Source organism: Musa acuminata, unplaced genomic scaffold (genome assembly GCF_036884655.1).
Source record: "Musa acuminata AAA Group cultivar baxijiao unplaced genomic scaffold, Cavendish_Baxijiao_AAA HiC_scaffold_412, whole genome shotgun sequence".
NCBI lineage: Eukaryota > Viridiplantae > Streptophyta > Magnoliopsida > Zingiberales > Musaceae > Musa > Musa acuminata.
The window spans coordinates 483942-497437 of NW_027020660.1; the positions used below are offsets into that span (position 1 = coordinate 483942).

The window sequence follows — 13496 nt, forward strand, 5'->3', positions numbered from 1 at the left end:
GGTTAAGTGGCGTCGAGCGAGCGTAGATCGCCCTGGCCGGACGCCTCCTGAGATCAGCCAAATCGAGTTGTCGATCTCTGACCTAGCAGACTCGTACGTTCTCCCCTCTTGCAAGATCCGGTACATGTTCTATATCCCTCCTAAAAGTGAGCTTCATGTGTCGATTCTTTCCGATTTGAACTCGTCGCTCTGTTTTCGGTATGGTCGCCGGCGATATGGTGTCGAGAATCGTCAATCGGGTTTCTCGGCACCTTCCATAGCCAGCAATATTGATCTTTCTCTCATAACCAATCTTACGGGTGTTGTTGATTCGTCTTCGCTCGCTCAGCGTCACCTATGCCCTCGGTTGTGACATCCTTCGCTTATTTGCATCGTCCTTTCTGTAAATTCTATTGTTATCCCCATCATCTGGTCTTACATCGATAGAGCACCAGGCTTGGTCAGGTATCTGCTGGACTCGATGGCTGATACAGTTACATGCTTGGATGATCAACAAAGCTCATCGACGATTCGGGTGACATGTCCACTCGATGGTTGATACAGTTACATGCTTGGATGATCAACAAAGCTTATCGATAATTACCAAATCTAACAGCTTTATGTTATCGACTAATTTGTTATTCTTTCTCGAAAAAATTGGGTGATGCTAAGGATAAATTCTTAAGTTAAGATCAGTATGACATTAAACTGAGATTCGGGTGATATGTCCACTCGATGGTTGATACAGTTGTTACATGCTTGGATGATCAACAAAGCTCATCGATAATTACCAAATCCAACAGCATTATGTTATCGATTAATTTGTTTTTCTTTCTCGAAGAAATTGGGTGATGTTGAGGGTACATTCTTAATTTAAGATCATTATGACATTAGACTGGGATTCGGGTGACATGTCCACTATCAATTAATCTAAGGAACTTGAAGACAAACAAAACACCATATGATAGCCTAGTAGTTGGATCAACATAATGCGTCGATCAAGATGGGATGTTTACCAGACGATTACTATTAGTAAGCTGCTAAATGAGATAGAGGCTCCATTATGTCGAGATTCGAAAGAGGAGTTGGCTCCTGACTTCTGAAAGAATAGCTGTTTAGCATGACAGGATACCGATATTGTGGCTCTAAGGAACATGAAAAAATATGTTGAAGCTAGTTTAGATGTATACACAGTGTGATTATATAAAAGATCTTTTGTCTTTTTTTGTTTTCTCCTTCCCATCAAGTATGTTTGAAACTCGTAATTTTTGGGACATTGATTGATCTTTTTCTACCTACTTCTCTTTGGAGATTCCACAGCACAAGATTTTGCAGCCCCTACACCTTAATTGCTTTGTTATTCTTGTGTGTTCTATTGATCGGTTAATTGTTTTGCTTTTACTTACTGGTGAAATTTATAATTTCGGTGAAGTTTTGAGGAGCCAAAAGGTTTCAAGAAGATGCCACGAACAAGTGCATTGGAGTGCCCTGGATGCCCACCTTTGAGAGCCTTGACGACTGACGTGCTCGGTCTTGTAAAAGGTGGTTGTTATTGCTTAAACATTACTCTTTCTTGAATGGTCTACATGGCATGCATTTCTTAATTACAACTCATGATGTGATATTGCAATGAGTTTTCAGTTGTCGAAGCTCATGGAAAGACTGGAATTCCAAAGGTGGTAGAAACATGGGGGCAGCCAAATGCTTCATCTTGTGTCCTTGCTGCTTCTTATTCTGATCACAAAACTGATCCGGTTTGTTATCACATTCTTTGTTGGATTTGAGTTATTATACATAAATGGATGCTATGACAATCTTAACTACTTAATGGGAGGTAAACAATCAAATCAAAGCTTATGTTAGTCTCCTTTTGGATCTTCATGGCTTCTTGGTAGTTTTGAAGTAAACCAGAAATCGATCTTATTAGTTTCTCTTGAATATTAATGAAAGCTTCACTAGTTTGAAGCTAATATTCATGTTATGTTCTTCTTTCTTAAAGAAGCAGAAACCTATTTTGTGCCTTCACTTTCCAGCTTGAAAGTTTAATTTGGATGATCAATGGAGATATGGTGGTTTAACATTACAAAAGAAAAGTGTATGTTCAAAGATTTTAGAGTTTGATTACGGTGGACAAGCATTCCTAAGTATTATACAAACTTTAATGTGATTATTCACGATTAGTTTGAGATCTAGGATCAATTCCTATAAGGAAGTTTTATAATTCATTGGAACCCTGTTTTGGATTTGCGAATTCTGTTGACTATAATGTCACATTCTATTTCACATTCTTGGATTGGCATGTAATCACTAAAGATGTGTTTCCACCTTTCTTTCCTTTGTTTGGAAATTCTTATATGTTACTCTAGTATAATTATATCTTTAATCTCATAACAGTTCGACGTGTAAAATATTCTTCTACCTTCTAGACATGACACTTGTTAATTGTTTGCTGTTCTTTGCAGCTTTTGGCTGTTGCTCGCAAGAATGGTTTGGTAAGTTATCATATATGAAACAAGAGAAAACCCTCTTTTTCTAGGTTGTTGAAACATGGGATATTCTATGAATTCCAGGTTGAGTGTCTAAATCCTATTAATGGAGAGGCTTTGGGCATCACTAAGATCGATCAACCCTTATCACTGGATGGCTCTCTTAATGATGATCATGTTGTTGGATTGCATCTCTTCAAAACTAAAGGAATCGATGTTCCATCAAGGTAACATAAATAAATGCCATAGTTCATAGCTCATAGCAGATGTAGCATTTTTTTGAACTTGTATCCGAACATTTTACCAATCTGCTGTACCTAAGATATATTCTGTAGAAACTTGTTCATGTGAAAGAATATCACAGATGGTTGAATTAAAATTTTAGCACCTGCCCAATTGGCATTTAGAGGGTCAAACCTATGACACTATCATGTTTAAAAGACTGCTGCAGGCATATGTATCTGCAGGACATTGAATAAAAAAGTTCAGATAGATTATTCTTGCTTTCAGCACTTACTCCTGTATTTGACATCCCAAGGTTCCAATGTATATAGATAGTGAAACTTAATACGAAGGTTTATCTAGTGATTCAAGAGCAAAGCTTTGTGGACAAAGAAAGTTGTATTAGAACTAGAAGAGAGGAGAACTAGCTGACGTATATTCACAATGATTTTGCATATGCATGCATCTGTATGCAAGAATGGAAATTCTGTACATCTATCGAGTAAAATTTAGTTCATGGTGGTACTGTTACTTACAAACTTTAGTTGTGATCTCGAATTGCATGCACATTCTTATATTCATTCAATCCTTATGTTTTTCAGGTCAGTTTCATTACTTACCTGTCTGGAAAAGGGTAATGCTTGCTTGAGGTCCATTCCCGTCGGTGATGCGCCAGAAAACTCAACTACTGCTTCTCATATTACATGGAATGTATGCTCTTCTGGTAAAATAATATGTTCTTCAGTGGATAAAAGTGAGAATTATGCCTTATTTGGAGGGTAAGTTTCCGTAAGCTGTTAAAGAAATGTATATGAGTTTGTTGCAATTATATTCATGGGTGACAGCCTCTTTAATAAAAATTTGAAAGGTTGTTATATTGCCTAATTTTGGCCTAGTACTTTAATTTGTGTTTTCTTTTCTCTCAGGAATGGCATTGAATTGAACATGTGGGATCTTGGAAAATGCAGTAAGATCTGGAGTGCAAAATCTGTGAGTCACTTCATTCTTATTAGTGCAATTTAATGAGAGTTTCTGGTCTATTTGTATTTTGATTATGAAGATTCTATCGGTTTGCTCTTTGTCTTTTGTAGCCTCCTAATAGACTTGGTATATTCTCTCCAACTTGGTTTACTGCTGCAACTTTTCTGAGTGAAGATGACCATAGAAAAGTTGTGGCTGGCACGATCAATCATCAGGTATGGCACTATGAAATATGTTTACTAGTTGTAGCTTACAAGCTAAAAAATGCTAATAGTTGGGAGTATAACTTTTATTGTAAGTCTTTCGACAACTTTTGCAATTGTTGCCATGAGATCGAGGATACATTTGAAAGTCTTAAGTTTGATTTTATGATAACAGTGCCTGACCAAACTTTTTTACAAATACTGCTTGCACATTTGGAGTGTTAACCAACTTGTAGTTAATAAACAGTTTTCTTCTGTTTATTGATTAATGTTGAAATATTCTTGACCATATGGTCTATCCTGGTTAATGAATCTTTTGTATATGGTTAATAGTTCTTGACCCATTGCTTTAGAAGTTGAGAAAATGATGTAAACTAATTACTCAGTCCGCATGAGATTTTAATGACCAGTATGCTGTTATTCTCTTATTTGTTAAAAATTATATCTTGTGATAGGTTCGTCTTTATGACACTTCAGCACAGAGGAGACCTATAATTTCAGTCGACTTTAGAGAATCTCCAATTAAAGCAGTTTGTGAAGATCTAGATGGCTATACAGTCTATGTAGGCAATGGTTCTGGGGATCTTGCTTCATTTGATATGAGAACAGGTAAAAGTCATAGTTCTAAATGTACACCATGCGGCTATGCTTTAATTTTATTTACCTGATTCATTCATCCTCTTTAGTTTGTTGTTTTTTATGATCATAATCTCATGATTCTGAAATTTAATGTATGAGAACTAGTGAAAGTCATAGTTCTACAAGGTCACTGTGCAACTACATTGTTAATTATATTTAGCTGTTTTGTTTATTTCTCTTTTGTTTTCTTTTTTTGTGGATATAATTTCTTGATTGGATATAATTTCTTGATCAGATCCTTTCTCTGATTGTCGTTTAGTTATCATCTCATATCTAAGACTCTTTGATTCTTATAGACATTTATCAGATGTCTAGCTACTTGTTCCTACTCCCATAATAAATTAAGTCCTATTACCATAATGGACAAAATTATCACGGTTTCTTATTTTATTTCATCGATAAAACCTTTTTAGTTTTTGGGCTGTCCGATGAACCTCAACTTGTTATTCCTTTATGGTCAAATTGTTGGAGTTAAAACTTTCAGTAGAACAGAAAATTCTTTCAAACAGTTTTATGTCAGACAATATATGTGGCTACATCATAAGCAATTTTAGAAGCAATCAGCTGATGTTGAAGGCCTTTATGAAATCGTAAAAAAAGTTTAAGACTCAACATGAATTAAGAATATTGAACCAGGAATAGTCAGTTCCAACAAGGAAACTAAAGGTTTGAATGTGACATGTGTTGCAGGTATGGTATGCAAAAAGGAAATTATGCTAACTTCTATATTACATAGTTTTCTCAGTTGATTACATGATGTTCTAATTTCTTTTCATTGTCAATGAACTGGCTCAACTATTCTTAACTATGTGCGGTATAGTCATCCTCCTGGTTTTTGTGCAGTAATGCTTTCTGTCATTTCTGAGAAGTTCATGCTTTATGTTTACATTTTTGGTGACCTGTGCTCTTGGATTAAGGATTTGGTCCAAAGAATGTTAATGAAGTGAGCTCATTATCAGAGACGGAACTAGCTTGACTCACTTGGAACTTTTATTTTCTGTTATTAACTTAGTTCAAGTAATAATATTTCATCTAATTAACTGAGTAGATTTTTCCAATGTGAGCTTGAAGCTAGGACATGCTTATAGCTGAAAAATTTTATTTAACAATTCAAATTCCTAGTGTTGTTAAAATATTGGGTAGTACCATTCATTTTAGTTTTTTGAATTGTAGTATTTACCGTTATTCTGATGCTTATTATTTTGAAATATCTGAGTTTTCTTGTAATGGTTTCACATTTGTATCACCTGTTAGACAGTTAATAATTAGCTTCTATCAATGATGAATTGGCCCCTGGTGATTCAAGTGATTCAGGGTTACTAATATTTAGAACTAACTCCTGATGTTGACTAGATGGCAGTCGATTTCCTTGTTTTCAGGAAAACTGATGGGATGCTTTATTGGTAAGTGCTCTGGAAGCATCAGATCTATAGCGAGACATCCAGAACTTCCCGTGATAGCATCTTGTGGTAAGAAGTTGTATACTGTTAATTCAACATATTCAGTCAACTTTACTTCTACCATGGCACAAAATAGTGTTTTGTTTCCTCGAAAAAAAGGAAAGAGAATAGTGTTCCATGTTGGAAGTTTTTAGTTTATAACTCAGATATACCAAATTTAATATATTTGGTGGTTTTCATTTAATGTAACTTTTCAAGCTTTCTATTGTTCTTTGATTTGTTGAGTAACGATCCTCCATGGATTATCAGCCATTTTTGGATTTTATCCTTTAAAAATTCTCATTGCTTCATTTCAAGAGAAATTACTGGGTGCATACTGTTTCATCTTGAAGGTTAATGTTTGACATACTTTTCATGGTTTATTGGGAGTTATTTTACAATCAACTTTGTTAAAGATAAACATCCTTTTGTTTGTGTTTCTAATGAAAACCAGAGTGTTATGTCTAACATACGGCCCTCATCCTGCTCATCTTCGACTCGGGTTTATAAATTTATTATCATCCCTGACCCACACAAAAATTTAATGGTACTAGCTGTCTTACCACTACATGAATTTCCTACGAGAATACATGTATTATTATTGGCATATGCTTCAGTTATATTTGCAAGATAGTTGGGGGTTCATTTTTTCCATTGGGGTGAGATGGGATGGTGCAGGCAGGCTTGGGGTTGGGTTAGGTGATATCTGTCCTTGTCTTGGACCTAAATCGGTTTTGGAAAATTGTACCCCAATTCAACCGTGATTATGCCTGTTTTCCTGTCAAATCTGTTCAAACCCGACCCAGTTGAATTGGATTGAGCCAAGTCCCCTGACCTTGCCTCATCTTTGACTCGGGTTCATAAACTTAGTACCATCTCCGACCCAACAAAGATTGATGTAACTGTTATCTCATAGCTTATGAATACATTTTTTACTATTGATATATTCTTTAATTATATTAACAAGATAGTAGGGAAATTACTTATATGAAATTGCTGGGGTTTTTTTCTGGTGCGGTCGGATACGTGGAGAAAGGATGGGGGAGGCTTGAGATGGGGATGGGGATAGGTGATATTGTTCTTGTCCTGGTCCTGATTAGTTTTGAACAATTATAACCCAACCCTGGGTCCGACATCGACCTTGACCCAATCCCCAATTTGATTGGATTAGCCATTGGGGCAGTACACCACAAGCCTAGTGTGAAATTCTCATTTCTAGCTATGTCATGTTGACAGATTTTATTGAAGAAAATATCTCAATGGTAGCAGTAAGCATCATCAAGTTTTAGGTAGTTCCCACCTCATTAGACTCGGCATCAGATGGACATCATTTGTAATATTTGGATGTGTTGTTTTGGAAGTTCTCTTGTTGGTAATTTAAAAAGATGATACATTCTGAAAAGTGTACTGCCATACTTTGGGATACTTGTTTGTGGTGACGTGTACCTTGCAAATTCAAGTTTACTTTTTACTAAATGTTAACTATAATTTTGAACGTGGAAGACGTAAGAGAATCTTTTTCTCTTATTTTGTTGGTCCTAGAGCTTTGTCTGAAATTTCTTGTCATGTTTGAAACTGTAATATATATTCTTGCTATGAGTTTTTTTTGGTAAAACTATAGTTAAGCATGAAATATTTTTAATTTCATATGTCATGTCTTCACAAGTAATATGTCAAACTATGCTTTGGTGGAAGCCTTAGTTCTTTACTCGCCACATTATGCATTAGTGTTTTGGTCGTAGGTTTATAAGGTCATGCTTAATGATGATATTGGTTTATAGGATTGGACAGCTCTTTGCGTGTGTGGGATGCAAAGACGAGACAACTTCTATCTGCGGTATGCTATAACTACTATCAGTTCATAAATGGATCTTGCTTCAACAAAATTTTCAATATCCATTGGCTTACATATAATAGAACATTTTTAAAGAAGGGAATTTAAGTTTGGTGGTGCTTTGCAATTTAGTTCTTCCTCTTGGTTTAGATTCATGTTTCATGTAAAGCCCATTAATTTATAGGTTATACTGGGGTAACTGGATGCATATTGTAGAGGAATGCATAGGTTCAAGAACTTGTGCTTGCAAACAGTTCACATTTTCTTTTTGGTTTGTATAAACCTATCATTGAGTATATTTCTTTTTTTAATAGGTTTTCCTCAAGCAACATCTAACAAATGTGGTGATCGATTCACATTTCTCAGACGAAGGTATTACTTATTTAACAATTTGGATTTGACGCTACAAATTCACATTTACATGCTCTATGGCTCTATACAACTTGATACTTCGGTAGATTCACATTGGAAATGAATGTGATATTAGTACATATAACTTGATTGACCTATTTCAAATAACTAACATGGTTAACATCTCGTGTGTCTGTTTCTGCTCCATACAAATAATGGATTAGTAGGTCAACTAAGTCCTATCTAAAACATAGCTAACCTCCATACAAATAATGGATTAGTAGGTCAACTAGCTTTAGGGTTAACACCGTGAACATCATGTACACCATGATAATAGTGTACTTGAGTGAGATTTTGAGCCAGTTCTGTTGAGGACATCTCCATTTGGTTAGGGTAGACTGTGACTTCCTAATAATCCCACTTAGGCAAATGACCTGACAGGGATGCTGATAATGCATGGGCTTAGGCAATTTGGGTCACATGACAAGGCCCACTTGGTACAATTTGGATCACTTGTTATGATGAACGAAGCCCTAAATGCATACTAAATTTGAAATAAAACCCAATCAAAACATATTCCATGTGTTCAGATTTATATAGTTTGATAAAATATCAGGGTTTCAAGAGTATACATACCTGAGCAACAGCATGCCCATGTGTGCTAGTTACTAGTAATATCAGTCCATGGACTTCTTACATCATTGGCAATAAATTTACTGTATTACACTATTAACAGCAAATGATTTAGACAAGCCTTACCATCAGGACTCTTCTGGTTCCCAGTGGTCATGGGCATCTCATTAGTTATTGTTGAATCTTTAGTCATGGTACCTCCATTTAGGTTTGGTCAAGTATTCTACCACACAAAAAAATCTGGCTAGCCTATGAAGTATTTGTGTTTGGGTATCATGAAACACAGACAAATAGGCATGTTTTGTGGCAGTGCTTGTCAGCACAGTGATGTTGGAACAAATTGTACATGTAGATTGTTGGTAGCTTTTTACCTAAATCATGTTCTAGAATAGGTCGGTTTTCTTCTTTAATTAATGTTAGAAAATCTGTAAGGAACTCGTTCGTCATGTAAAACAATTTGATAATGTCTCAAAATTCTTGTTAAACAGGTTCCAATGGCAATACTTGTGATCAACAAGCTGATCTACAAGTATGCGATGATACTGAAACCGTAGATAATGATGAATTGCCAATCTCTAGCGGTAAGAAAGCATCTAAAAGGAAGAGAGTTGGTAAAGTCAAGTAGAAAAGAAAGACTGGGGACCAATACGATGATGAAACAAGTGAAGCCCATGTATTAAGTCAAGCTGAATCTGAAGACAATAGTGTCTTGCCACCCCTCAAACAGGAAAAATCATCAGATGAGCACAGCAAGAGGCTCAAGCAGAAAAAGAGCAAGAAGATTTTGCCATGAAGGAAGCATGCCGGCCATCAAGAAAGTTGTGGTGAAGGATGGGTGAGTCCGTGATAATTCCATAATTTGTGATGATCAGGACTGAGCCCACCACCACCCACCAGCTAGATGAGTCTTGCTAAACTTGCTCGAGATGTCCAATTCTTTGAGAATTTGCATCGCACAAAGATCTTAAAAATAGTGGTTTCGAAGGTAAAATTAATGAATTGCATTTCTCTGTGGTTACGGAGAATTGTGATAGTTATATGCAATTAGAATTTTGATTTGCATATGGGTTACAGAGGATTCTCCACGAGTCATTTGTAGGCAAAGTGATTGCTTGTGCACAAAAACCTGATTCACATAATGCCGAATTATATAACTTGCAGTCCACACGTCACCAATATTTACCCATGACGATAACAAAAGATCTGACCCGCAAATACAAAACAAGCCATTGAAGGGTAAGGACATTTTGTTAAGTATGAAAAGATACAGCATAATTACAGCTGCTACACAATGACCGGGTAGAGAAAATGATAGTTAGATAGATGCATCATCAAAACAACCAACAACAACAGTGGAATCGAGTGTAAAATTAGACTACATCACACGATTCAAGCTCGAATTAGAAACCCTTACATTTCAGTTGCCTAAGTTAGTCACCATCGCAAACGAATGTATGATGTTGGCCCTCGACCAAGACGGCTGCATCTAACCTTTCTCTTCAGCTGCATATAATACCACCACCATGGTGGATATGGAACTCTTAGTGTTCCATGAGAGCAGCATCAGTTTCAGATAATGGTGCTGCAGAAGAAAAGAAAAAGGTTGCCACAGTTAGCGGTGTAGTAATCAGGAACAAGAACTATGAGCAATGCACTCAGCCAACAGAGTGGACAGTGAAGACCAAAATCAACACCCACACTAGGCAGTTTGAAAAAAATAATACCAACACATGCCTGGAAATATTAACCATACCGAGCAAGTCCTCGTATGCATCTTGGAAGAATGATGATTCCAGTAACAATGGAGGTGAGAAAACTTGATCCAGAGTGTCGTTGACTTCAGGATGCATTCTTTGTATTTTTTCAGTGGATGGTTGGAACAGCCTGGCCAGGTTTTTGTTCTCCTTCAGTCCATTCAATCTATTTAACATATCTGGAATGAAGCTTTGCTGGCTATTGGCATTACAGGAAAGATCTGTCATGTTCATCGGGGCCTGAACTTCTGGTGGTGAGGAGAAAACCAGTTGTTGATTTCTCCAGTTGTAGTAATCAGGAACATCGTCGATTTCTTTCTGAAAAGCAGCATCTGTTGTTGATAGAGGTATAAAGAAGTGTTCAGAACCATCATCACTGCTTCTTTCCTGCAACAATTCTGAGTTGCTTGATGAGCTTGATAGTGCAGCTTCACGAACAGAACGACGAATGTTGTGAGCATAATAATCATCAGTCTCTGAAAAATTAAACCACATGGAATAGTGAATAGACAAGTAAAATTTGCTCATCTCTATTTATTATGTAAACAAAGTAGAAACTGGATAATAGCTGTTGGTCTTCAACATCTGAATATCGCCTCAAGTGGGTAATGGCTGAAGGCGCTGACCTTGTGCTTCACCATCTTCATCAATTGTAAATGGAGGTGAAACTGTTTTTGGGGCTGGCAAAGTTTCCTGATTGGTTTGACTACCTACAGGATGCTGCTTTGGTGCTTGGTGGCCTTTCCCCGATGAATTTGGAGTTAGATTGAATAAATGAGGGAGTTTCAAAGTTGGACTACCGGAGACTTTCTCAATCTGAGCAGAGGAGAATTTACAAGTCATCTCAGCAACTTCATCAGTCAACCTTTCCTGTTAATAAAATTTCAAATTCATTAGCAGTACATAGAGGCAAAAAGGGACAAATCTTAAAGATGACAAATTCTTGAACTAGAGGTGATTGACGAGTTGGGTCAGTCACGTTGAGATGGGTTATATTAGGGACATGTAAGGCTGATGTGAATCGAGCCAATTTTCTAGTGGGTTTAGATTTCTAAATGAGGATTGAGGAACCAAACTATATAGCTATATGGTCAGAGTGGTTGATCATATTTGGTTTTGCATGTCAGAAGGGGATTCAAGAAGATATAATTAAAACATTGCTATAAGCAAAATGTATGCTTGACCTTAACATAGCCAACCAGCCAACAGGTCAAGAGTTCTCGACCAGGCTCTGAACTATGTTCATGACAAGTTATCCTAAACAGTCTGGTGGGTTTGGTTTGACTTGGTGCATGTGATTAGCAATTGATGCCTCTACTTAAAGCAGCTGTTCTGTGCTGTAGATCTATGTTCCGTTACATTTAGTTAAGATATATCATAAATCTGGATACAGAGCAACCCTGCTTTTCCAAATAACTGCATCTTGAAAAGTAACTTGATATACAGTCATTTTCCTTTTAAGTTATAGAATTTTGTTAGCCAGCAGCATATACTTCAGCAAATCCACACTGGCCATTTTGGTGACCACCGGGATTCCTGGTGTGGAACCTTATATAATTAGTCCATGGTTGCTGTGGCACTTTAGTGCTCATTACTTTAGTTCACACAGATTATACTTGTTAAGTAATGTTTAATGCTTTAGTGATGAAAATTGTAAAATGTGGTAGTCATGCTGCATATTATGTTGCATATGGATATAGGGAAATTCATCCTCCGATGTTTCTAGAGTAGATACAGTAGCATTTCTATAATCCTAGTTTGCCTATTTGATGGGCATCTTGGAGTTGGATATACCTGATGAACACATTTCTTTAGAGCATCATTACCTCTATGGGAGTAATCAAGTTGTGGATTAGTTAGAATCAGATGCTGCTGGAACTATTAGTTATGTGTGGCATGAAGACACCCTAAGGCTTCTGTTAAATCTAAACTTGTGGATTCTTGTGGTTGCATTTTCTCAAGGAGAGGCAAGCAGTGTTTTGTTACAGAAAAGAAAACAAAAAATTAGGCAATTTTGTGTCAAGTTTCTTAGGAGAAATTTAAACCACATTTCAACAGGCAAATAACTTGCTGCACAACCACGTAATGGTATGTTCATGATCACGGTTGCCGTTTGTGACTATCAGTTTTCCCAGCTTGATTCGTCTCAATACCACAGTTTGATAATTTTTTGATGTATCAATGAAAATAACGTTTTAGCATTTGCAAGCTAATTAATGGTTGCAAGGACCAAAAGTAAGTTTTTTATATAGTGAAGTGGAAACTGTAAGAAAATTATATATTTATTTTGTAGGCAGCAAAATTTATCTATGATTTTCTATTCATTCAACTTCTGATGAATATCTTGACAATTAATGCAGATTTCTCTTTGAAAGTTGACATATTCTATAAATAGTTACCTTATCACCATAGTATTTTTCATGTCAATGTCTCAAATGTTATTTAATGCTGCCGTTTTTTTGGTGTCTGATAACATGTGTTTATTAAGAGAGCGACTTAATTCTTTATTTGTGCTTTTTTTCCTGTTTGTTTATTTTGCTGATTGCTTTTCAACCTTTGCTGCTAAAGGTGAAAGCTAATGAAGGGGAGGGCTCGGAACTGCTTCGTAGTGCATCTGACAGCAGTAGCAGTGGGCATGCGGAATCACTCGCTGCAACTCTTGCAGAACATCGCCAACATTTAGTTTGCATACAGGTCTAGTGATACCAGGATAACACTAATCATTTACGGGCTAGTCCTCCCTGTAAAATTTCAGACCTTTATCCCTTTACTTTTATGATAATCCTTTTACTAATTCATGGGCAATTCTATTTTTCACGGGGCCTGCTGCCTATTGTCTTCAAACAAAATGCTAACTGCATACATGAAACATAACAACTGTCAGATCAGCTTGTGCTACAAATGGGTTTTCTGGTTAGATGGACAAGTTTCGTAAGATTTACCTCGGATGTTGCAAGTAGAGGAACCCTGTATAG

General features: G+C 36.5%; 1 protein-coding gene across 2 annotated transcripts; it reads left to right on the forward strand.

Annotated features, from left to right (window-relative positions):
* The first annotated feature begins 392 nt into the window (after positions 1–392).
* LOC135658729 (uncharacterized) lies at positions 393–13338 on the forward strand. 2 transcript variants are annotated; one of them, XM_065176199.1, is made up of 14 exons: positions 393–1521; positions 1621–1733; positions 2442–2471; positions 2550–2692; positions 3290–3466; positions 3614–3677; positions 3779–3883; positions 4327–4480; positions 5890–5979; positions 7731–7786; positions 8098–8155; positions 9256–9610; positions 9647–9752; positions 13090–13338. In XM_065176199.1, the coding sequence occupies exons 1-12, from the start codon at positions 1440–1442 to the stop codon at positions 9390–9392; spliced, it is 1209 nt and encodes a 402-aa protein (XP_065032271.1). In that variant the 5' UTR covers positions 393–1439; the 3' UTR covers positions 9393–9610; positions 9647–9752; positions 13090–13338. The 2 variants fall into 2 exon arrangements, with proteins under 2 accessions (XP_065032271.1, XP_065032272.1); XM_065176200.1 differs by lacking the exons at positions 9256–9610; positions 9647–9752 and having other exon boundaries at positions 397–1521.
* Positions 13339–13496: the final 158 nt, after the last annotated feature.

Coding starts and splice junctions, on each gene's coding strand:
- LOC135658729 (XM_065176199.1), top strand. CDS start 1,440: ATGCCACGAACAAGTGCATTGGAGTGCCCTGGATGCCCACCTTTGAGA. Junction 3,467..3,613: donor AATTATGCCTTATTTGGAGG/GTAAGTTTCCGT, acceptor CTTTTCTCTCAG/GAATGGCATTGAATTGAACA. Junction 4,481..5,889: donor TTCATTTGATATGAGAACAG/GTAAAAGTCATA, acceptor CCTTGTTTTCAG/GAAAACTGATGGGATGCTTT.